Source organism: Pelophylax lessonae, assembly GCF_965119305.1.
Source record: "Pelophylax lessonae genome assembly, chromosome: 3".
Lineage (NCBI taxonomy): Eukaryota > Metazoa > Chordata > Amphibia > Anura > Ranidae > Pelophylax > Pelophylax lessonae.
The window spans coordinates 13983409-14009474 of NC_138770.1; the positions used below are offsets into that span (position 1 = coordinate 13983409).

Here is a 26066-nt window from a genome sequence, read left to right on the forward strand (position 1 = left end):
TCAGAACAGGAATATATCTTCTCACCCGTGTGAGATCTCTGATGTCTGTAAAGACTGGACTTCTCTGAAAAACATTTCCCGCACTCAGAACAGGAATACAACTTCTCCCCTGTGTGAACTCTCTGATGCATGGAAAGATGTGACTTGCGTGAAAAACATTTCCCGCACTCAGGACAGGAATACGGCTTCTCACCAGTGTGCAATCTCTGATGTCTGGAAAGATTGGACTTCTGCACAAAACATTTCCCACACTCAGGACAGGAATACGGCTTCTCACCAGTGTGCAATCTCTGATGTGTGGTAAGATTGGACTTCACTGAAAAACATTTCCCACACTCAGAACAGGAGAATGGCTTTTCCCGCGTGTGCAATACCTGATGTGTGGAAAGAGTGGACTTATTTAAAAAACATTTCCAGCACTGAGGACAGGAATATGGCTTCTCACCAATGTGCAATCTCTGATGCGTGGAAAGATTGGACTTTGTTAAAAAACATTTCCCGCACTCAGGACAGGAATATGGCTTCTCACCAGTGTGCAATCTCTGATGTGTGGAAAGATATGACTTCTGTGAAAAACATTTCCCGCACTCAGGACAGGAATACGACTTCACACCAGTGTGCAATCTCTGATGTCTGGAAAGACTGAACTGCTCTGAAAAACATTTGCCACACTCAGGACAGGAATACGGCTTCTCACCAGTGTGAGATCTCTGATGTGTGGAAAGATGGTGTTTTAATGAAAAACATTTCCCGCACTCAGGACAGGAATACGGCTTCTCCCCCGTGTGAGATCTTTTATGTACAATAAGTCTGGATTTAGAGTGGAAACCTTTCCCGCACTCAGTACAGGGGAACCTCTTATCTGTTGTAAGGACGGCACCGTCCCTCACAGTCTGAGGTTCCTCAGGATAAGAGGAATACAATGGTCTGGCACCGTCCCTCATGGTCTGAGGTTCCTCAGGATAAGAGGAATATGATGGTCCGGCACTGTCCCTCACAGTTTGAGGTTCCTCAGGATAAGAGGAATACGATGGTCCGGCACCGTCCCTCACAGTCTGAGGTTCCTCAGGATAAGAGGAATACGATGGTGCGGCACTGTCCCTCACAGTCTGAGGTTCCTCAGGATAAGAGGAATACGATGGTCCGGCACTGTCCCTCACAGTCTGAGGTTCCTCAGGATAAGAGGAATACGATGGTCCATCTACACTGTGTGGTGCCGGATGGACATTTGAGGTAGCCGGGTTTTCTCCTGGACTATACTGTGTGATGTCCTCATCTTCTACTTTACAGTCTGGAGACAAAGTGAGACAATCCTCTGAGGTTTTCCTCATCTCCCGTCCATGTACTAAAATAGAAATACAAAGATTATTACTAGACATCAGCAGATTGGTTCCCCTAAACCAGGACTCCGCCCACATCAGGCAGCTTTGTCTCTGAGGATCTTACAATTCCCCCCTCAAGGTAACTAGTAAATGGGCCTCTGATCTCCTACCAGTTCATTTCTTTATTCATAGACCTTAGTCAGAGAGTGAGGAAACAACGAGAAATGTCTTTTATAGGAGTGACAGTGATGAGGGGATTTTAGGACGAGTGTCCCCTCCCCCTCTATCACTCATTGCCATCTTCCCAACACAAGAAGTCCCACACTTCCCACAGGGATCTGTGGGACTCACTGGTAACAAAGGAGTCAGATGGTACGGTGAGTGGGAGTGACCACCAGCACCTTTCTCATCTGCAATTTCTGCACTCGCACTTTATCATTTATATTGGCCCAGACTGATGACACACATTTCTATCCTCTTATTGGACGATCACATTACTATTTATTCATATCCTGACACTGTTTAATAGATTTCATATTTTTGAATTGTAAGTCTGATTGTTACACGGCGCGGTGATATCGCACAGATTGGATGATTATTTCCCACTTATTGTCTACAGATTTGGGGGAAGAAATTTATTTTCATTTTCATTTGATTTTTTCAACAGATATAAATGTCCAGCTGGTATGAAATGGGCGTAACAAAGAGAATCCATATTATATGTATATATAGTATCTGACAAAAGTAAGTACACCCCTCACATTTCTGTAAATATTTTATTCTATCTTTTCATGTGACAACACTGAAGAAATGACACTTTGCTACAATGTAAAGTAGTGAGTGTACAGCTTGTATAACAGTGTAAATTTGCTGTCCCCTCAAAATAGCTCAAAACACAGCCATTAATGTCTAAACCGCTGGCAACAAAAGTAAGTACACCCCTAAGTGGAAATGTCCAAATTTGGGCCCAATTAGCCATTTTCACTCCCCGGTGTCATGTGACTCTTTAGTGTTACAAGATCTCAGGTGTGAATGGGGGGCAGGTGTGTTAAATTTGGTGTTATTGCTCTCACTCTCTCATACTGGTCACTGGAAGTTCAACATGGCACCTCATGGCAAAGAACTCCCTGAGGATCTGAAAAAAAGAATTGTTGCTCTACATAAAGATAGCCTAGGCTATAAGAAGATTGCCAAGACCCTGAAACTGAGCTGCAGCACGGTGGCCAAGACCATATAGCAGTTTAACAGGACAGGTTCCACTCAGAACAGGCCTCACCATGGTTGACCAAAGAAGTTGAGTGCACGTGCTCAGTGTCATATCCAGAGGTTGTCTTTGGGAAATAGACGTATGAGTGCTGCCAGCATTGCTGCAGAGGTTGAAGGGGTGGGGGGTCAGCCTGTCAGTGCTCAGACCATACGCCGCACACTGCATCAAATTGGTCTGCATGGCTGTCATCCCAGAAGGAAGCCTCTTCTAAAGATGATGCACAAGAAAGCCCGCAAGCAGTTTGCTGAAGACAAGCAGACTAAGGACATGGATTACTGGAACCATGTCCTGTGGTCTGATGAGACCAAGATAAACTTATTTGGTTCAGATGGTGTGAAGCGTGTGTGGCGGTAACCAGGTGAGGAGTACAAAGACAAGTGTGTCTTGCCTACAGTCAAGCATGGTGGTGGGAGTGTCATGGTCTGGGGCTGCATGAGTGCTGCCTGCACTGGGGAGCTACAGTTTATTGAGGGAACGATGAATGCCAACATGTACTGTGACATACTGAAGCAGAGCATGATCCCCTCCCTTCAGAGACTGGGCCACAGCGGAATATTCCAACATGATAACGACACCAAACACACCTCCAAGACAACCATAGAAACATAGAATGTGTCGGCAGATAAGAACCATTTGGCCCATCTAGTCTGCCCAATATATCTGAATCCTATGAATAGTCCCTGGCCCTATCTTATATGAAGGATAGCCTTATGCCTATCCCATGCATGCTTAAACTCCTTCACTGTATTTGCAGCTACCACTTCTGCAGGAAGGTTATTCCATGCATCCACTACTCTCTCAGAGTAAAGTAATACTTCCTCATATTACTTTTAAAACTTTGCCCCTGTAATTTAAAACTGTGTCCTCTTGTGGTAGTTTTTCTTCTTTTAAATATGCTCTCCTCCTTTACCGAGTTGATTCCCTTTATGTATTTAAAAGTTTCTATCATATCCCCTCTGTCTCTTCTTTCTTCCAAGCTATACATGTTAAGGTCCTTTAACCTTTCCTGGTAAGTTTTTTCCTGCAATCCATGTACTAGTTTAGTAGCTCTTCTCTGAACTCTCTCTAGAGTATCTATATCCTTCTGGAGATATGGCCTCCAGTACTGCGCACAATACTCCAAGTGAGGTCTCACCAGTGTTCTGTACAGCGGCATAAGCACTTCTCTCTTTCTACTGCTTATACCTCTCCCTATACATCCAAGCATTCTGCTGGCATTTCGTGCTGCTCTATTACATTGTCTTCCCACCTTTAAGTCTTCTGAAATAATTACTCCTAAATCCCTTTCCTCAGATACTGAGGTCAGGACTGTGTCAAATATTCTATATTCTGCCCTTGGGTTTTTACGCCCCAGGTGCATTATCTTGCACTTATCCACATTAAATTTCAGTTGCCAGAGTTCTGACCATTCTTCTAGTTTTCCTAAATCCTTTTCCATTTGGCGTTTCCCTCCAGGAACATCAACCCTGTTACATATCTTTGTGTCATCAGCAAAAAGACAAACCTTACCATCGAGGCCTTTTGCAATATCACTTATGAAAGATATTAAACAAAATTGGTCCCAGTACAGATCCCTGAGGTACCCCACTGGTAACATGACCTTGTTCTGAATGTTCTCCATTGACTACAACCCTCTGTTGTCTGTCACTCAGCCACTGCCTAATCCACTCAACAATATGGAAGTCCATGCTCAATGACTGTAGTTTATTGATAAGTCTTCTATGTGGGACAGTGTCAAAAGCCTTACTAAAATCTAGATATGCAATGTCTACTGCACCTCCACCGTCTATTATTTTAGTCACCCAGTCAAAAAAATCTATAAGATTTGTTTGACATGATCTCCCTGAAGTAAACCCATGTTGTTTTTCATCTTGCAATCCATGGGATTTAAGATGTTCCACAATCCTATCCTTTAATAGGGTTTCCATTAATTTGCCTACTATTGATGTCAGACTCACTGGTCTATAGTTGCTCGATTCCTCCCTACTACCTTTCTTGTGAATGGGCACGACATTTGCCAATTTCCAATCTTCCGGGATGACTCCTGTTACTAATGATTGGTTAAATAGATCTGTTAATGGTTTTGCCAGCTCACCACTAAGCTCTTTTAATAATCTTGGGTGTATCTCATCAGGACCCTGTGACTTATTTGTCTTCACTTTAGACAGCAATCTTAGAACGTCTTCCTCTGTAAAGACACATGCATCAAACGATTCATTAGTCATCCTTTCAAGTGGAGGTCCTTCTCCTTCTTTTTCTTCTGTAAAAACTGAACAGAAGTATTTATTAAGGCAGTCGGCTAGCCCTTTATTCTCTTCTACATACCTTCCGTCCTTTGTTTTTAATTTAGTTATTCCTTGTTTTAATTTCCTTTTTTCATTTATATATCTGAAGAATGTCTTATCCCCCTTTTTCATAGACTGAGCTAGTTTTTCTTCTGTCTGCGCTTTAGAAGTTCTTATAACTTGCTTGGCCTCTTTCTGCCTAATCTTGTAGATTTCCTTATCTTCATTGCTCTGGGTTTTTTTATAATTACAAAATGCTAGCTTTTTATTTTTAATGATTTGGGCCACTTCTGCTGAGTACCACAGTGGTCTCTTCCTTTTTTTGCTTTTACTGACAAGTCTAATGCAATTTTCTGTTGCCTTCAATAATGCACCTTTTAAGTAGTCCCATTTCTCCTGGACTCCATGTAATCCGTTCCAGTCTGATAAGGACTCATTTATGACTAATTTCATTTTTGAAAAGTCTGTTTTTCTAAAATCTAAAACTTTTGTTTTTGTGTGGTGTGATTCTTTCACAGTTCTTATATTAAACCACACTGACTGGTGATCACTAGATCCCAAGGTTTCGCCTACAATGACATCATATACCGAATCCCCATTTGTGAATACCAAATCCAAAATGGCCTCCCTCCGGGTTGGCTCCTCAACCACTTGTTGCAGAGACAACCCCAGTAGGGAATTTAGAATATTTGTACTCCTGGTAGAACTTGCTATTTTGGTTTTCCAGTTTATATCTGGAAGATTGAAATCTCCCATAATGATAACTTCTCCTTTCATTGTCATTTTAGCTATTTCTTCAACTAGTAGATCATCTAGTTCTTTAACTTGACCAGGTGGTCTATATATCACACCTACACGAGTTACTGCATGATTAGCAAACTGCAACGTAACCCAAACTGACTCTATGTTGGCCTCACCAACTTGTATTAGGTTAGATTTAATGCTATCTTTCACATACAGGGCCACTCCTCCTCCTTTCTTGCCTTCTCTGTCTCTTCTGTATAAAGAGTACCCTGGTATGGTTATGTCCCAGTCATTTCTTTCATTAAACCATGTCTCCGTAACAGCCACTAAATCTACATTCTCAGATGCCATTATTGACCCAAGTTCATTGATTTTTTTACCTAAACTGCGAGCATTTGTAGACAGGACTCTGAGCTTATCATTTCTTAACCTCTGTGCTTCTGACCTGTTCTGGCATTGTTTCGGGGGGCAATTGGACTCTTGTATTTTCACTCTTTTGCCCCCCCCCCTCCTAGTTTAAATACTCTTTCGCAAATTTTTGGAGTTGTTCACTAAGTACATTTGTTCCTTTGAGAGAAAGATGCAAACCCCTGCCTTGCTAAAGAAGCTGAGGCTAAAGATGATGGACTGGCCAAGCATGTCTCCAGACCTAAACCCTATTGAGCATCTGTGGGGCATCCTCAAACGGAAGGTGGAGGAGCACAAGGTCTCTAACAACCACCAGCTCTGTGATGTCGTCATAGAGGAGTGGAAGAGGACTCCAGTGGCAACCTGTGAAGCTCTGGTGAATGCCATGCCCAAGAGGGGAAAATAATGGTGGCCACAAAAAATATTCACAATTTGGGCCCAAATTTGGACATTTTCACTTAGAGGTGTACTCACTTTTGTTGCCAGCGGTTTAGACATTAATGACTGTGTGTTGAGTTTTTTTGAGGGGACAGCAAATTTACACTGTTATACAAGCTGTACACTCACTACTTTACATTGTAGCAAAGTGTCATTTCTTCAGTGTTGTCACATGAAAAGATAGAATTAAATATGTACAAAAATGTGAAGGGAGTACTTACTTTTGTGAGATACTGTAGCAGTGGGAAGAGGGGATAGAGCAGAAGTATGTAATGTACAACATAGAGTATATAGTGCAGGGGTCAGGACTCATAATATTGGTATTCAGTAACCAGTGGTGGATTACATGTATTTATGTCATGTATGTATTTAGTGTTAATGACCAACCTGTGCTGATCTCTGTAGGAGTGTCCTCCTCTATAAATGTCCCCTTTATTCCATCCTCCTCCATAGACTGCTGATCATCCTTCACATATATCTCTTCTTCTTCTGCTTTAACCTCAAATTCTATATCGATTGGATCTCCACTCTAAACCAAGAAAATGAGAGAGAATATCATCTGAAAGTTATAAGCTTTAGCATTGTGATATTATAAAAAAAAAACACATCCTCTCCAGAAGTCCATGTTCTAGATGCTCCAATCCACCAACCTTGTAACATTGAGGGATGGTGTGACCTTCCTGTGTGGAATCCCGGGAATACAGAGGACGGGGACATCTCTCTGGTGGGTTTCTGTAGCTGGATGATTCCACCATGGTGTCCTGATACAGATCTTTGTGTTCCTTTAGAATCTCTGACTCCTCCATCACCCCATCCTCATCATCCTCCTCTTTTATCTCTTCTTTAACCTCAACTTTAGAATCTCTCAGGTTTCCACTCTGAATATATAATAAAAATGACTTCAATGGTAACAATGCAGATAATGTACAGATCCTAATGATACTATCAGTGATTGTTCCTCATCTACCTGATGATGGTGAGGGATGGTGTGACCTTCCTGTGTGGAATCCCGGGAATACAGAGGATGGGGACATCTCTCTGGTGGATTCCCATTACTGGATCCATCTGTAGGAAACACACACACTGACTGAATACATTGTTTCTATGTGTTTATCAGATGATGGGGGATCTAGGTGAATCCTCCGTACTGCTCTCTCCTTTACAATAAAGTCTCCTCTTACCCGGTGATGTGAGGGGCGGCTGATTCTCCATCATGACGTCCTTGTAGAGATCCTTGTGTCCTTCTAAATACTCCCACTCCTCCATGGAGAAATAGACAGTGACATCCTGACACCTTATAGGAACCTGACACACACAATGATACAGTCACCATCCAGACACAACCCTTGTCTGTTACTGGATAATGTCCCAGAATTCCCAGCACCGCTCACCTCTCCTGTCAGCAGATGGACCATCATGGTGGTCAGTTCCAGGATCTTCTGCTCTCTGTTCCTCTCAGTTATCGGAGAACGAGGTGGAGGCACCATGGTGGGGATTTGGGTCCTCCTCCATCCTCCTGAGATTGGCTCTCCACTAGACTCCTTCACTACAACATAATCCTACAGATCAGGAGAAAGATAAACCGATATCAATCATCTGACATCATCTACATGTCTATAATAAGAACATGGTCTATTGACCAGACTAGATAAGAGTGATGTCATGTGACCTCCCAGAATCCTCCTCACCTCTCTGGTCAGGTCTGTGTTTTATTAATAGAGGTAAGAGGGATGTCATGTGACCTCCCAGAATCCTCCTCACCTCTCTGGTCAGGACTGTGTTTTATTAATAGAGGTAAAATTGATGTCATGAAAAATGGAAAAAAGTGCGCTAATAATAAAGTTGTGCTGCTACCAAGATCCAATGTGTGGAAATTAATGTATGTGAAAGTTAATTGGTGCTCTACAATGTGATCAGAGTTCATATAAATAAATAAACATTTATATATATACAAAATTGCAATATATAATCCACCACGTGATAACAATTCAAACAATAATTGATAAGTGTTCAAACATGTGCTAAGTCAACACCGTGACCACACATAAAAGTCCAAAGAAAATATCCAAAACTCAGTAAATTGTACACCGGGTGAGATACAATATAAAACAATGAAGGTAATATGCTGAGTCTACAGCCTAATGACACAAATTGTCCAATATATCTGTTGAACAAACTCAGTCTTTGTGCAATGAAAAGATGATGATGTGAAGATGTGATGAAAATAAACTGGTGATGAAGTGATCATGACAAGTTGGTGGCAGTTTCCCACCACCTTCTAGATGTGCTTCTTACCAGATAAAAAATGCAAAAGGGCATATAAATGATCGCTATTAAGAAACTCCTGATAACACCTCAAGAAACTCAAGGTGAATCAATTATCCCTTCACCAAATGTTCAGACAGCTCCTTACTGTAAAGAAATGGAGAGCATTTCAAAAATGTTCCTTTTCTTCCTGTACTGAAATGATGGGAAAGTTTCTCCTGGCACTTGTCCTCAATTTACCATCCACAGCAATTCCACCTGCTAAGTGTCCTGTGTCCAATGGGCCTTTATGACCAATATTCCCAGAAAGCACAAGGCGATCGGCTACTTCTCCTCTACTTCTAGGCACTTTTTTCTCCTTCTCCTGCTCAGATCCACTTAGTCATACAAAAAAAAAATCCATTTAGACAAGAAATCCTGAAAAAGGGAGGCTGTAGAGAAAGCCTGGCAGTGGAGGGATGGGGAGGAGAGTCTGGTTTGTATCCTGTGCACTCAGCGGTTCTTTCTATGAAACTTAACATAAATAAATCACCGGGATCGGATGGCTTGCACCCGAGGGTTCTTAAAGAGCTCAGCCAGGTGATTGCCAGACCATTATTCTTGATCTTTAAGGATAGTTTACAGACGGGTATGGTGCCAGCCGATTGGAAAAAAGCCAACGTGGTACCAATATTTAAAAAGGGGCAGAGGTGTAACCCGGGTAACTATAGGCCGGGCAGCCTAACATCTGTAGTCTGCAAGATTTTGGAGGGGATGTTAAAGGGACCACATACAAGACTTTAGTAATGAACAGTATTATTAGTAGTAATCAGCATGGATTTATGAAAAATCGTTCTTGCCAAACCAATCTACTTACCTTCTACGATGAAGTGAGCTGCCACCTAGATAAAGGTAAGCCTGTGGATGTGGTGTATCTGGACTTTGCAAAGGCCTTTGACACCGTTCCCCACAAACGCTTACTGTACAAACTAAGGAAGGTAGGTATGGACCATAAGGTGAGTACCTGGATAGAGAACTGGCTCCAGGGGAGAGTCCAGAGGGTGATGATTAATGGGGAGTACTCGGATTGGGCGGGTGTGGAAAGTGGGGTCCCCCAGGGTTCTGTCCTGGGACCAATCCTGTTTAATTTATTCATAAATGATCTAGAGGAGGGGATATCTAGTACAATCTCAGTATTTGCGGATGATACTAAACTAAGCATGCCAATATCTTCTATGCAGGATGTGGAAACCTTACAAGCGGACCTGAGCAAAATAACGGGGTGGGCAACTACATGGCAGATGAGGTTTAATGTTGAAAAATGTAAAGTAATGCACTTGGGGGCCAGAAACCAGAAAGCAAGCTACTCACTAGGGGGGAACCTCTGGGTGAGTCTAGGATGGAAAAAGACTTGGGGGTACTGGTAGACAACAGGCTTGGCAGTGGCATGCAATGCCAAGCCGCTGCAACTAAAGCCAACAGAATACTGGGATGTATAAAAAAGGGGATTCACTCCAGAAATAAAGAGATTATTCTCCCGCTCTACAAGACTCTGGTCCGGCCACATCTGGAGTATGCTGTCCAGTTCTGGGCACCGGTCCTCAGGAAGGATGTGCTGGAACTGGAGAGAGTCCAGAGAAGGGCAACAAAAATAATTAGGAGAATGGAGGACATCAGCTATGATGAAAGACTAAAAGCACTGAACCTATTCTCTCTGGAGAAGAGACGATTGAGGGGGGATATGATATCAATGTACAAATACTGTACTGGTGACCCGAGCATAAGGAACAAACTATTCAGAGTAAGGGAATACAATAAGACACGTGGCCACTCACTAAAACTAGAGGAAAGGCGGTTTAACCTTAAAATGTGTAAGGGGTTCTTCACTGTAAGAGCAGTAAGGATGTGGAATTCTCTTCCACAAGCAGTGGTATCAGCAGGGAGCATCGATAGTTTCAAAAAACTATTAGATGGGCACCTTAAAGACCACAACATACAGGGGTATACAATGTACGGTTAAAAGCAAACACACACACACACATCATAGGTTGAACTGGATGGACTGATGTCTTTTTTCAACCTCACTAACTATGTAACTATGGATTCCTAAAGCTCTGCTGCAGCAGGATCCTCTCTTCTTCTCCTTCTTGTGCACTGCTTGACTCAGCTGACTCCTGTGCTCGGGGTGCAGGCAGCATTGCATCCCGAGCACAGGAGTCAGCTGAGTCAAGCAGTGCACAAGAAGGAGAAGAAGAGAGGATCCTGCTGCAGCAGAGCATTAGGAATCCATAGAAAGAATCGCTGAGCGCACAGGATACAAACCAGACTCTCCTCCCCATCCCTCCACTGCCAGGCTTTCTCTACAGCCTCCCTGATTAAGGATTTCTTGTCTAAATGGATTTTTTTTTTTTGTATGACTAAGTGGATCTGAGCAGGAGAAGGAGAAAAAAGTGCCTAGAAGTAGAGGAGAAGTAGCCGATCGCCTTGTGCTTTCTGGGAATATTGGTCATAAAGGCCCATTGGACACAGGACACTTAGCAGGTGGAATTGCTGTGGATGGTAAATTGAGGACAAGTGCCAGGAGAAACTTTCCCATCATTTCAGTACAGGAAGAAAAGGAACATTTTTGAAATGCTCTCCATTTCTTTACATCTGGTAAGGAGCTGTCTGAACATTTGGTGAAGGGATAATTGATTCACCCGGGGTTTCTTGAGGTGTTATCAGGAGTTTCTCAATAGCGATCATTTATATGCCCTTTTGCATTTTTTATCTGGTAAGAAGCACATCTAGAAGGTGGTGGGAAACTGTCACCAACTTGTCGTGATCACTTCATCACCAGTTTATTTTCATCACATCTTCACATCATCATCTTTTCGTTGCACAAAGACTGAGTTTGTTCAACAGATATGTAGCGGGGTTAAACATGCCTAAAGACACTGTTTGATATGTGGGAAGGAACTAGGCTCCCTCTAGTGGTAGCTGCATGGAATTTCCCGGGCTGTGACTTCCTTTTCACAAGATGAAGAAACTACATCTCCCAGGCTGCTTTGCAAGATCCAGGAACTAGGCTCCCTCTAGTGGTAGCTGCATGGAATTTCCCGGGCTGTGACTTCCTTTTCACAAGATGAAGAAACTACATCTCCCAGGCTGCTTTGCAAGATCCAGGGTGCACGGCTGCACCGCACGGCACTATGGGGGAGGTTATTTAAAGGAAGAGAGAAGCGCGCGAAGGGGGGGGGCCTTTCTGCGCTGGACTCTGAGGAACCAGCGAGCAAGAGTGAAGGACTGACACTGGATATTGGGCCAGAGCCTTTTAGCTTGGAGGGACGACGTGGAACCGTCCCATCTCAAGCACGAGGCACATTCCTGGAGGTCATACTGCTGTTTGCCGAGACCGGAAGTCATCCGCCAGAAGGACCCCGCGCGGCTGGCATATAGCCAAAGGACTGAGACCGCAGTGGAAGCGCGCGAAGGAGAAACTTCTGTTGGTGAGAGGGCACATGCCCAATAACTGACTTTATCTGCTGAAGAGACAGTTTTATCTACAGATAGCGGTAGCGCAGCAGGAGGTGATAAAACCCCGGGGTTTATCACCATACTCTCTCAGGAGACTCATAGACAAACAATAAGGTCTGTAAAGGAGTCGCCAGAGGCTTATCTCTCTCGCAGAAGTTATTGCTCAGTTACGCAGACACCCTGCGGTGACAACTAACAGCTCGTTGTTTTTTTCTCTCTTGATCTTTATTCCTAATCTGGATTACAAATGAGCTCTATTCAATAACCTTGCTAGCGAAGATCAACAAGAAAGAAGAGAACTCTGGGGGAGGGACTCAGATAGGCCCACCTACCTGGTACTGTGTCTAGCCTTAATGCAGGAGGAGTGTGGGGGTATTCTTTTACCTTTTTAAAGCTGTTTTAAATAACCTTTTATGGACTTGTATTGTATTGTATTGTATCTCCCCTATTCAATTTGATATATAGTAAACTAAGTTTGGTTAATTACAATCTTGTGCGTTGTTCCATTGTGTCACCCAGAAGGACTACTATTCAAGAAGGTAACAAGGTATTGTTGCATAGTGAAGTATTGTATTCCAACCTGTGTATCTATTTGATAGTCCAGTCCTATTCTGGGTCAGTTGTGCCTGAGGAGGGATCGAGCCAATTTGATTGGGTTGTTAGGCAGGGTGTAGACCCAATAATATAATCAGCAGCTCCTGCGGGGGTGGTGCTACACGTGGGGGCTCGTCCGGGATTTCTACAGTCCTGCAATACAACCCTCTCAGCCATAGAATCCCCTCCCACGCAGAAATGGATCCTGTCGCTGCTGCTGAGTGGTGCAAGGAAGAGAATGTCATAGTGGAAAATGGCCTGGTGGTTGAAATCAAGGGAGAAGCCTGGACTGAAGAAAAGCTCCTCCCTGTTTTGAGGGCACTATCCACAGACAGGAAATTTTGGGTGATTGACATGAAAACTGACACCACTGTCCCACACACGTATGCACTGTGTGAGTGGAGGAAGGGGGTCCCTGATTATTTCAACGGAAACAGTGTAAAAACTACTGACCAAACAGAACTTTTCCTGATACATCCAGGAGTTCCTATTGCGGGTCCCTCATCCACCACCCCTGGGGTATCCAGCCAAGAAAAAGGTGTCCAAGAAGGGCATCCTGAGTCATCACCTTTGTCGACTTTTAGCTCAGAACTGTGTGCTGTTCTTGGGGAGATTGTGGCAAAATGTAGTAGGGACTCCTCGAGCTATTTGATGACTGGATATAGGAAGCTCCGGACATTCTCTGGGAAACAGCCTGTGCCTTCAGCAGAAGATGGGTTCGAAGAGTGGTTAGATACCGCCACTCAGGCTTTGGAGGAATGGGAGGTACCAGAACAGCACAAGAAGCAGAGAATCACAGAGAGTTTAAGGGGACCTGCATTAGAGGCTGTACGTAATCTAAAGCTTAGCAAGAAGAACTGCACTGCACAGGATTATTTGGACATTCTGCAAGATGTGTTTGGTCGGACGGAGAACGCGGCTGAACTTCTCTACCAGTTGGACCACTGTTATCAAGAAGAGGGGGAGAAGTTGTCCGAATTCATTAAACGTCTGGATAGGATTATCCACCAGATTCTGTTAAAGAAAGGAATAGACCACCGGAAAATAGATGAGACTCGTGCACGACAGGTTCTGAAAGGGGCTCAACCTTTAGATCCCATTGCCATACTGTTACGAACTCGTCGAGATGGCGGCATTCTAGAATACCCCGATCTGATTCGAATGGTCAGAGAGGAAGAGGTTATGTTGGACAACAAGAAGAAAAGTCGGCAGTTTGACTCAACTGCCCGGGTTGGAGTGATAAGTGTGGAAGAGGGTGACTCTCAAGTTGAACTCCTAAAGACCCAAGTGTCTCAGTTGATAGAAATGGTGTCCATCCTGACTGGTCAGGTATCCACTCTACCCAAGGGGAGTATATCGGAGAGGCCAGATGAACCTGTTAGTCTCAGCACAGATCCAGAGCCACGGCCTGCAAGATTGTTAACTTGTTTCAACTGCGGGGGAGTTGGGCATGTTAGAAGGGTATGTCCCAGCTCAGGAAATGCTGCCGCGAAACCTCGCGAGCCAGCGGGAAACTTCAGAGGACACCGGTGAAGGAGTCAACCGGGTGTCCGCCAGTCTTAAGGGACTCCAGAAGTGGTGCAGGATCAGGGAAACTGAGTCAGGGGGTCAGACCCAAATATAATACCCCCAGTTCTAGACTCCGGGTTACTGAGGGAAGGAAAGTCAATGCACACCGGGTTCAGCGGGGGCCCAGATCAAGGAAGAAAAAGGAGAAGAGGGCCAGGGTACAGAGAACTGAATCAGACAACCAGGCTACATCAAGAGAATTCCCAACTAACTTGGTCGGGCCCTCCCCAGTGGTCTCGGTTCAGGTGGAAGGAATTTACACAAGAGCCCTCCTTGACACAGGGGCCCAGGTGACTCTTTTGTATAGAGACTTCTATGATAAATATCTTACCCATCTACCTTTGCAGAAGTTGGAAGATCTGGAGATATGGGGTATTGGGACCCAAAGTTTTCCCTATGACGGGTATCTGCCAATCAAGTTGACCTTTGATCCATCAGTGGCTGGTGAAGCGGAAACCTTCGACACCTTAGCGGTGGTCTGTCCTCGTCCACCAGGGGCCAACAAAAGCTCTCTCATCGTAGGAACAAACACTGACCTGGTAAGGCGCCTTCTGATACAACTGGTCCAGGGACAAGATGCTCAGGCGCCAAGGATCCATCCCATGCTACGGCAGGCCTACCAACGATTAGTGTTGGAGCAAGAGACCCCCGCAGAAGGAGTTGGACGACTCTGGAAGCTGGATAGAGCAGAAAAGGTCTTACAGCCAGGAGAGGTGGCCTGTTTTAAGGCTTCTGTTAAACTCACATGGCAACAGCCGGGTCCCTTCATTATCTTTGAATCAGGTCAAAAGGAGAGACAGAGAGGGATAGAAGTGATCCCTGAGGTGATCCCTTTGAAGGTGTTACAGGAAAACCGTGGAAGGGTTTTAGTGAGTGTCAGAAACACCTCTATTACACCAGTGAAGGTACCGGCCAGAGTGCTCCTGGGCCAAGTCAACCCGGCTACCCCAGTTGCCCCCATTGATTTCAAAGAAAAGGAACAGGGTGAAGCGGTTATAGAGGAGCTTTGCTCTGGAAACGCTGCCCTCCCGCCGGAATGGGTGAAGAGGGCCAAGGCACAACTTGCTCGATGTAGGGAAATATTCTCTAAGGACGAGTTTGACGTGGGATGTGCCAGGAGCGCTACTCATAAGATCCGCCTGAGTGAGGACAAGCCTTTCAGGGAGAGAGTCCGGCGAGTCCCCTTAGGTGACTTAGAAGATCTACGTCAACAGCTGGCAGAGCTCAAAAAGATCGGGATTATCCGAGAATCCAGGAGCCCGTATGCTTCCCCGATAGTGGTAGTCCGGAAGAAAAATGGATCTTTGAGGCTTTGTATCGACTACCGAACGCTGAACAGAAGAACCATCCCAGACCAGTATACCACTCCTCGAATCGAAGATGCCCTACAGAGTCTGTCAGGGGCGAAGTGGTTCAGTGTGATGGACTTAAAGAGTGGGTATTATCAGATCCCCATGCACCCTGAAGATCGGGAGAAAACAGCCTTCATCACCCCTGTGGGGTTCTTTGAGTTCAATCGCATGCCTCAGGGGTTGTCCGGGGCCCCTGCTACCTTCCAAAGGCTGATGGAGAGGACCGTTGGAGATATGAATTTGATAGAGGTACTGGTATACTTGGATGATGTTATCGTGTTTGGCAGAACTTTAGAAGAACATGAGGAGAGGTTGGAAAAGGTCTTGAAGAGGCTACATGAAGAAGGTCTGAAACTTTCTCCTGAGAAGTGCCAATTCTATCAGTCCTCGGTCCATTACCTGGGCCATATCGTGTCTGAAGAAGGGGTGGCCACTGACCCGGACAAGCTGGATGCTGTTGCTTCCTGGCCGAGACCCACAAATGTGACCGAACTCCGGTCATTCTTGGGCTTTTGCTCCTATTACAGGAGGTTTGTGGAGGGGTTCGCCCAGATTGCCCGACCCCTAAATGAGCTCCTGAAGAATGAAGAAGATGATGTCCCTGAGTTGGTAAAGCCGGCGAAGTCCACCATAGGCCCCCGGAAGGCTAAGGAATCCATCCAGGATCAGTGGACCCCGGAATGCGAAGGGGCCTTTGTCCAGCTGAAGGAAACCCTAACCACTGCCCCTGTGTTGGCCTATGCGGACCCCACAAAACCATATGAACTGCATGTTGATGCCAGCCGAGATGGGCTGGGGGGGGTACTTTATCAGGAGCATGAGGGTCATCTGCGACCTGTTGCCTATGTGAGCAGAAGCCTATTGCCTGCTGAAAGGAATTATCCTACTCACAAACTTGAATTCTTGGCCTTGAAGTGGGCAGTGGTTGACAAATTGAAAGACTACCTGTACGGAGCTGAATTCATTGTCAAGACAGATAATAATCCCCTCACCTATCTGTTGACTACGGCCAAGCTGGATGCAACAGGACATCGATGGTTGGCTGCCCTCTCTAGCTTCAATTTTAGCCTGAAGTATCGGCCAGGAATCGGAAATAGGGATGCAGATGCCCTATCCAGAAGGTTGCATGTTCCACAGGAACCTGCGGAAGAATGGACTCATTTGGCTCCAGAAGGGGTGCGTGCCCTATATCAGGGAACTGAATTTCGATCCCGAGGAGGGTCAAGAGCAGAAGAGATTGGGGTTTCGGCTATCGGAGTACCCAAATGCTACTGCCAGGTGACCCAAGTTGAAGGGGAGGGTTTGCCCCGGCTGTCCAAAAGGGACTTGCGGAAGGAGCAGTTGGAAGACCCTTTGGGAAAACTTCTCTTGGAAGCTCTGGAGATCCAGAGCCCTGAGTTGCTTCTAACTGACTCCCCTCAGGGGGCCCGTCTGTTGCATAGAGAGTGGACCCGGTTACAGATCAGAGAAGGAGTGGCCTACCGGAGAGGTCCATCTGAAGATCTGGAGGAGAAGTGGCAACTGTTCTTACCAGCTAAATACAGAGAGGGAGTTCTGGCCGCTCTTCATGATAATCATGGCCATCTGGGGCCCGAAAGAACCTTTCAGCTTGTCAGGGACAGGTTCTACTGGCCTTGTATGAGGGCCGAAGTTGAAGGATACTGTCATTCTTGTGTCCGGTGTATACAGAGGAAGACTCTGCCACGTCAAGCAGCCCCAATGGGCCATCTACAAAGTCAGGGACCCATGGAGCTGGTGTGCATTGATTTCCTTTGCTTAGAGCCTGATCTGAGTGGCCAGGGGAATGTCCTTGTGGTAACAGACCATTTTACCAGATATGCTCAAGCATTCCCAACAAGGGATCAGAAGGCCTCAACGGTAGCCAAAGTTCTTGTAGAGAAGTTCTTTGTACATTATGGGTTACCACAACGCCTCCATTCTGATCAGGGAAGGGACTTTGAAAGCAGACTGATCAAGAGACTGTTAGATATGTTAGGCATTCAAAAGACTAGAACCACTCCCTACCATCCACAGGGGGATGCCCAGCCTGAACGATTTAACAGGACTCTTTTGGATATGTTGGGGACTTTGAGCTCAGAGAAGAAACAGCATTGGGGCAGGCACGTAGCTGCCATTGTGCATGCCTACAACAGCACTGTCAGTGATGCTACTGGATATTCCCCTTATCGGCTGATGTTTGGAAGGGAGGCTCGGTTGCCAGTGGATTTGGCCTTTGGCATTTCGCCTGATCATACCTCTTCAGCATCGCATAGAGGATATGTGGACCGACTGCGGAAGAGTCTGAAAGCGGCCTATGACAAGGCTCAGGCCACATCTGATCAACGTGGACTGCGGAATAAAAAAAATTTCGACCTAAAAGTTCGGATCCATGACCTGCAACCAGGGGACAGGGTTTTGTTGAGAAACTTGGGTGTCCCGGGAAAACACAAGTTGGCAGACCGCTGGAAGTCCCAACCTTATGTTATCTGCAAGCAACTGCCAAACCTTCCTGTGTACCAAATTCGGCCTGAAGGAAGTGTGGGTCCATTGAAGGCTTGGCATCGGAACCATTTGCTGCCTCTCTCTGAAGCGGTTCGTATGCCCCCTGTGGAAGACTTGTCAGAGGCCCCTTCGACTTCTCGCCGGTCCAGACCAGTTACCAGATCTCAGACGACGCTCCCAGATGAGGGAGAGGGAAGTTCTCCATCTGAAGATTTGGAAGATGAAGAGGAGGTACCCGACTGGTTGTGGTCATCTCAGTTGCCAGAACCCACACCTGCCTCCCTGTCTTCATCTGACTTGGCTGATAGAGGAGCCCTTCGGGCAGAAGCCCCTGAATTCATACCCTTTCATATGCTTCCAGAAGAAGCAGCTGAGGATGAAGATCCTGAGGAGGAGGTTGCACCCTTCTCTGAAGAAGAACTGACCTCTCTTGAACCATCAGGTTCCTCTGTGTTGGAACATGAGGAGGGGGACATTGAAGAATCCTCAGAAGTGCCTGATCCTAGCACCTCTGAGAGCATGCCTCCACGGGAACAGAGGGAAAGGAGAGTCATTCACCCACCTAAGAGACTGACCTATGATCAATTGGGTGAATGTTCGGAAGAAGCTGTTTTTACCTCCAAAAGATCTCCTGACCAGCCTAGTTCCTCCACTGTAGATTTGGTGGGGGACAACCCTAGCTCACCCCCAGGCACAACTGTACAAGCCACCCAAGTTTTGGGGGGTCTGTGAGAGATCATGAGAACAAAGTATTGAAGTAGAAAACGTTTGCATTTAAGTTTGTACATAAGGATATTGGGTTTGGCCATTATAATAAGCACAGTTTTTGATGTTCACAATTTGGTTTACTTTGTGAGTTAATGTTTGCGCACATTTTGTTGCTCTGACCTCACTATATGTTTTTTTCTCTTTCTCACCTTTTGATGTTTTTTTTTCAACACAAACTTTAAGATGTAAGTGTTTAAGAAATTGCAAAGGCACATGTGCTTTTTAAAGGAGCACTATATAAAAGCACTAGAAATCAGCACTATATTAACACTGTAGAAATCACTTATTTGTTTATTAATTGCACTTTATCGTTTTACTGTTGCACTGCTATTAGAATACAAAATTGGATGTATTCAGATTGACTTATTTCAGCAAAATGTTAATGTTTTTGTTGTATAATGCCAACCTATGCACTAGGGTACATACTGTTGACCTCTTTGGGGACCAAAGTTTCTCAAGTGGGGGGAGTGTGTAGCGGGGTTAAACATGCCTAAAGACACTGTTTGATATGTGGGAAGGAACTAGGCTCCCTCTAGTGGTAGCTGCATGGAATTTCCCGGGCTGTGACTTCCTTTTCACAAGATGAAGAAACTACATCTCCCAGGCTGCTTTGCAAGATCCAGGAACTAGGCTCCCTCTAGTGGTAGCTGCATGGAATTTCCCGGGCTGTGACTTCCTTTTCACAAGATGAAGAAACTACATCTCCCAGGCTGCTTTGCAAGATCCAGGGTGCACGGCTGCACCGCACGGCACTATGGGGGAGGTTATTTAAAGGAAGAGAGAAGCGCGCGAAGGGGGGGGGCCTTTCTGCGCTGGACTCTGAGGAACCAGCGAGCAAGAGTGAAGGACTGACACTGGATATTGGGCCAGAGCCTTTTAGCTTGGAGGGACGACGTGGAACCGTCCCATCTCAAGCACGAGGCACATTCCTGGAGGTCATACTGCTGTTTGCCGAGACCGGAAGTCATCCGCCAGAAGGACCCCGCGCGGCTGGCATATAGCCAAAGGACTGAGACCGCAGTGGAAGCGCGCGAAGGAGAAACTTCTGTTGGTGAGAGGGCACATGCCCAATAACTGACTTTATCTGCTGAAGAGACAGTTTTATCTACAGATAGCGGTAGCGCAGCAGGAGGTGATAAAACCCCGGGGTTTATCACCATACTCTCTCAGGAGACTCATAGACAAACAATAAGGTCTGTAAAGGAGTCGCCAGAGGCTTATCTCTCTCGCAGAAGTTATTGCTCAGTTACGCAGACACCCTGCGGTGACAACTAACAGCTCGTTGTTTTTTTCTCTCTTGATCTTTATTCCTAATCTGGATTACAAATGAGCTCTATTCAATAACCTTGCTAGCGAAGATCAACAAGAAAGAAGAGAACTCTGGGGGAGGGACTCAGATAGGCCCACCTACCTGGTACTGTGTCTAGCCTTAATGCAGGAGGAGTGTGGGGGTATTCTTTTACCTTTTTAAAGCTGTTTTAAATAACCTTTTATGGACTTGTATTGTATTGTATTGTATCTCCCCTATTCAATTTGATATATAGTAAACTAAGTTTGGTTAATTACAATCTTGTGCGTTGTTCCATTGTGTCACCCAGAAGGACTACTATTCAAGAAGGTAACAAGGTATTGTTGCATAGTGAAGTATTGTATTCCAACCTGTGTATCTATTTGATAGTCCAGTCCTATTCTGGGTCAGTTGTGCCTGAGGAGGGATCGAGCCAATTTGATTGGGTTGTTAGGCAGGGTGTAGACCCAATAATATAATCAGCAGCTCCTGCGGGGGTGGTGCTACAGATATATTGGACAATTTGTGTCATTAGGCTGTAGACTCAGCATATTACCTTCATTGTTTTATATTGTATCTCACCCGGTGTACAATTTACTGAGTTTTGGATATTTTCTTTGGACTTTTATGTGTGGTCACGGTGTCTGAACACTTATCAATTATTGTTTGAATTGTTATCACGTGGTGGATTATATATTGCAATTTTGTATATATAAGAGTGATGTCATGTGACCTCCCAAAATCCTCCTCACCTCTCCGATCAGCAGGTAGATGATCTCCAGGGTGTGGCTTAATAACCTCTCAGTCATGCGACTCCGATCCTCCTCCATCCTCAATGGTGTGGTGGTCATGTGATCTATGCGGGTTTCTCTGAAGACGGATAATGAAGAATTATCTGGATTGCATTGGTTGGACAATATTAGGATGGGGATATAAGGGGTTAGGCGGGTTGCCCCTAGTGGGAATTGGAACATGTAGATTGGGTTAATTAGGGGGATCTTTTTATAAAGAGTGGTCACAGGTTATCTGAGACCATCAAGACCAATGCAGAGCCCAAAGCCCTTGATTGGACAGGAGGATGGACAGTCCACTGCCAGAGTGTAGGGAATAGAGGAGAGTGCCCATATTGAGGGATCAGAGGATCAGATAAGTAAAAGTGCTTTTACTGGTTCCCTACACCAAAATTACCATGTAACCCTTGAAGTGGGGCTGCCCCCATTATACAAGGGTTAAATGCTCATTTGGGTTTTGGTATTTTTTTGTTTCCCCAGAGATGGGCTTTAAACAAAATTAAATTTTCACACACGATAAAATCTGCATGTTATGCTTGTAAAAACAAAGCGCCCCCCCACACACACGCACACAATTATGTCAACTCTTAAAACTATGTGTCCCCATGAAATAGTGTCTAAATTCGCTACCCAACATGGTGCAAAGACAACGCTATAAAAGACGGCCGAACAATTGGCCGTCTTTTGTCCAGGGCTGACGTGTCTGTTGAAAACTGTCGTGACTGCACACAAATTTTGTCGGCCAACAGCAGCCGACTGCAGAAGTGATGTCATGTGATGGTTAACCTTCCTTGTGTTTTTTCTTTTCTGAGCATGCCCAGTCTTGCAAATCTGCTGATTGTCAGCCGAATTCTGTACTGACTGGCGAACAATCGGCCGTTCTGGTGTTGGCCAACAAAAATTTTAATGCCTACACGACTGATTCTTTTCGGCCGAAAGTGCTTTGTCGGCTGTCGGAAGCATCATACTAACAAGCCTACAATCGGCCGATCGGTCGTCGGCCGAATATTTACGGCCGACAATCGGTACGTGTGTACAGGGCTTTATACTCCGCGCCTCTGGTGAACCTGTGCCACACCAGTTACCCGGTAAGCCACTCCTCTTACGTCAGGCTCTGCCACGTTACCCCGTGACAAGCGCCTACAGGTCATTCGTTTAGAGAAACCCGGTAATAATGGCCCCAGAATCATTGCTCTCACTCTAGTGTGCGGCCAATACCCCCCTTTGTGACAGCGTAATATAAATGACAGGTCCTCTTTAAGGAGACATTAGGGGTCTATTATACCTCCAACGCCACCTATGGACCCCAGTGAAGCTGATGAAATACAGATCGGGATCAACCAGCTTTTTCACTGACTACTGTGACCAGGGAATGATGGCACTTAACCTGGAAGTGATAAAATGCTCATCTCTTCTGGATTCATTCACCAGAGAGGAGATCTGAGAACTGATCACCCTCCACTCCATCCACCATGCCGATCCTGGGCACATGGTTAATATAGTGAGGCATGGGGATATTTGTATCTTCAGAGGAAGGGTGTGAAAGGGCAAGTTTCAGGAGAACCCAAATCCGAATCTCATCCCTCGTTACAAGAGACTGCTAAGGTGAGAAGATGATTGGTGGGAAAGGTGACAAATCTCCAGAATGAAGAGAATTTTTTGACCCCGTAAGTGGAGGAATGTTCTGACCCTGAAGGGGTTACTCTAGGTTTCCACACTATATATGTGTGTATCATCATCTGCTGGAGATAAAAGACGTCACAGTGACTATGGAGGAAGAGGACGGACATGACGGGGGGGTTGCTGGGTGTAAACAGAAAATAAGATCTTATTACCTTGTCTGCTACCACGTCCAGCAATGTCTCCTCTCTACTTCCTCCCAACTCACCTTTCACCCGAAAACGTCTTTTATACTTGACATCACTTCCTGTGACATCACTTCCTGTCTACAATTTACATTACTTCCTGTCTTCTATAGATACTTCCTGTCTGGGTGGAAGTGAGATCACCACCTTGTGGAGCTCAGAGGAACTGCAGCCCTGAGAAATGTCTCATAGGGTGAACACGGCCTTGTGCTGTGTGTATATGTACTGTATATCCTTATAGATGGGTCATCTCCACTCCCACCAAGGGGGGAGAAATATTTTACTGCCTATTACCATCACACGCTCACCCCCCCCCCCTTTCCTGGCCAGCCAGGCTGCATGCTCGGATTAACAGTTTGGTATTTATTTCCTGGTTGACCTCACACAGTTGTTTTTTGGTTTCTTTGATTTTACCACTTAAGCCCCGGAAGATTTTACCCCCTTCCTGACCAGGCCCTATTTTGCGATTCGGCACTGCGTGACTCTAACGGACAATTGCGCGGTCGTGCGACGCTGTACCTAAACAAATTTAAAGCCCTTTTTTTCCCACAAACAGAGCTTTCTTTTGATCACCTGTGCGATTTTTTGATCATGCGCTATAAACAAAAAAATAGCGACAATTTTGCAAAAATAACAATATTGTTCACATTTTTTATATGAAATTCCCCAAAAAAATGCAAAAATCAAAATTTTTTAACATTTTTGGCCAATTTGTTTTCTGCTACATATGTTTGGTAAAAAAAAATCGCAATAAGCGTATTTTGATTGGTTTGCGCAAAATTTATTGTGTTTTTCAGAGTATTCAGAGTCTGGGATGTAATTTTGGGGGACTCAAAATTTGGGGGTGTGAAAGAAAAAAGTCTTTACTACTTTCCGACCTCCCTATAGCAGTTTTTTTGCTACAGGGCAGCCGTGCTGCTCAGAACCCCATATATAGACATGATCCTGCACTTCCAGGTAGCGTGCGCAAGTGCGCTCTGCCGGCGGCTCACTACCACTGTGATTCTACACAGCAGGTCCCGCAGACGCGATGTCCGCCGGCACCCGCTGATCGTTCGGTACACAGGCAGAATGGCAATCCGTCTATGTAAACAAGGCAGATTGCCGTTCTGTCAGTAGGGAAGGCATAGATCCTGTGTTCCTGCAAAGCAGAGGCACTGATCCATGCCTTCCCCTAGTAAAAGCACCTCCCCCAATACACAAACACTGGCTAGGCACACATTTATCCCTTTGATCGCCCCTGATGTTAACCCCTTCCAAGCCAGTGTCATTAGTACAGTGACAGTGCATATTTTTAGCACTGATCACTGTATTGGTGTCACTGGTTCCCAGAAAGTGTCAGTTAGTGTCTGATTTGCCCGCCGCAATAAAGTCCCGCTGTAAGTCACCGATCGCCGCTATTACTAGAAAAAAAAAATTCCATAAAAATATCCCATAGTTTATAGATGAGATAACTATTGCGCAAACCAATTAAAATACGCTTATTGAGATTTATTTTAAACAAAACCCTGTAGTAAAATACATATTGGCATAAATTGATGAAGAAATTTGATTTTGTAAATTTTTTATTGGATGTGTTATAGCAGAAAGTAAAAAATATTGTTTTCTTTTTTGCTTATAGCGCAAAACTTTGAAACCGCAGAGGAGATCAAATACCACCAAAACAAATCTCTATTTGTGGGGAAAAAGGACATCAATTTTATTTGGGTACAGCGTCGCACGACCGCGTAACTGTCAGTTAACAAGTTCAGCCCTGGAAGATTTACCCCCTTTCATGACCAGGCCATTTTTTGTGATACGGCACTGCGTTAAGCTAACTGAAAATTGCGCGGTCGTGCGACGCTGTACCCAAATAAAATCAAAGTCCTTTTTTTCCTACAAATAGAGATTTATTTTGGGGGTATTTAATCACCTCTGCGGTTTTTATTTTTTGCACTATAAACAAAAAATGACCGACAACTTTGAAAAAAAAAAATATATATATTTTTTACTTTCTGGAGAGTGGCACCTGTAAAAACAATCAAGCGGCTGAACAGCCCATATGATTGGTTTTACAGTGCAGGGAATTACCTGCAGAATAAGAAGATATATGAATGATGCCTGTAGCTCCACCCATCATCCAGATATCTTCACTCAAAGTCCATGACGTCATATGAGGTCGTTGGGCGGGAAGTGGTTTAATACAGGAGAATAATGTCCACACCCCCCCTAAGCATCCGCTTATTTGAAGAAACATAAACCATTTGGAGTGCCAGAATCCCAATCTTCTTATTATTGGTATAATGTCAAGGATTTTGCAGACACAGGAAATTAACTTTTCAACGTTAGCAAGCATGTTGTGTGAAGGTCCTTCTTCATTATAATGACAATGTGGGGGAGAGAAATTCTCTGCACCTTCCTCCAGTACGGCATCCATATCCTCTCCATTCCCTCCGGGCTCTGCATCCTCTAGGACTGGCATATCGGGATCTGACTCCGGCTGGGAAGCTGGATCGGGAGAAGAGGCGGGGAGTTTTGGAGCTCTGGACAAAGATGGCTGTATTAATACGTAATCTGTCCAAGGAATGGCAACAGAAAATTCTGCTTTGGTCAGGTAGCCCACATGTTGTTTGTCTGAGATAGAGCTAGAACCAGAAACGGACATTGGTGGTAAAGCATGGAATTTATATACAGTCCACTATTTTAGACAGATAAGACAGGGTCACCCTGTACCTCTGACCATTACTCTATTATTCTTTAGGATAGAATCAATATTTTTCATTCCAACTTCCATTGCATTGGAAGAGAGGCAAGGGTTAACACAAGTTCACAGGCTGTAACTGCAGACAGATATATATACCTGAAGAACAAGACCAACACATGAAGTTACCATCAGAAGATGCTGCAACCCCCCCAAGGACACATCCAATTATCATGATTGAGTATACCCTTTAAGGACACAGCATCCTCCAATGACAACTCATATGGCTAAGCTCATGAAGGCCACATCAAGCAAATAGGTGACTCATTATCAGGGGTTGTTTTCTCAGAGAATAGGTGCAGGAACTCCCCCTTTCTTTGCCCCTACCCACCTCTGAGCATTATTCCTAGGTTCCACCCTCTACCCACCTCCA

At 45.0% G+C, this 26066-nt stretch overlaps 5 protein-coding genes across 5 annotated transcripts in view; 1 reads left to right on the forward strand and 4 right to left on the reverse strand.

Annotated features, from left to right (window-relative positions):
- LOC309550227 (uncharacterized protein) overlaps positions 1-26066 on the forward strand; it is a 1381219-nt gene that overhangs the window by 240160 nt on the left and 1114993 nt on the right.
- LOC309548714 (uncharacterized protein) overlaps positions 1-26066 on the reverse strand; it is a gene marked incomplete at its 3' end in the record, with an annotated part of 357939 nt that overhangs the window by 183017 nt on the left and 148856 nt on the right. The window lies entirely within an intron of this gene.
- The window catches only part of LOC309548715 (uncharacterized protein), a gene marked incomplete at both ends in the record, with an annotated part of 346981 nt that overhangs the window by 181010 nt on the left and 139905 nt on the right, over positions 1-26066 (reverse strand). The gene's annotated exons all lie outside the window — the stretch shown is intronic.
- LOC309548719 (gastrula zinc finger protein XlCGF66.1-like) overlaps positions 1-26066 on the reverse strand; it is a gene marked incomplete at its 5' end in the record, with an annotated part of 42463 nt that overhangs the window by 131 nt on the left and 16266 nt on the right. The gene's annotated exons all lie outside the window — the stretch shown is intronic.
- LOC309548720 (uncharacterized protein) lies at positions 18-25597 on the reverse strand (the record flags this gene model as incomplete). The annotated part of the gene is made up of 2 exons (XM_082248676.1): positions 18-792; positions 25269-25597. Coding segments are annotated over 2 exons (1104 nt in total), but the record flags the coding sequence as incomplete, so codon positions are not given.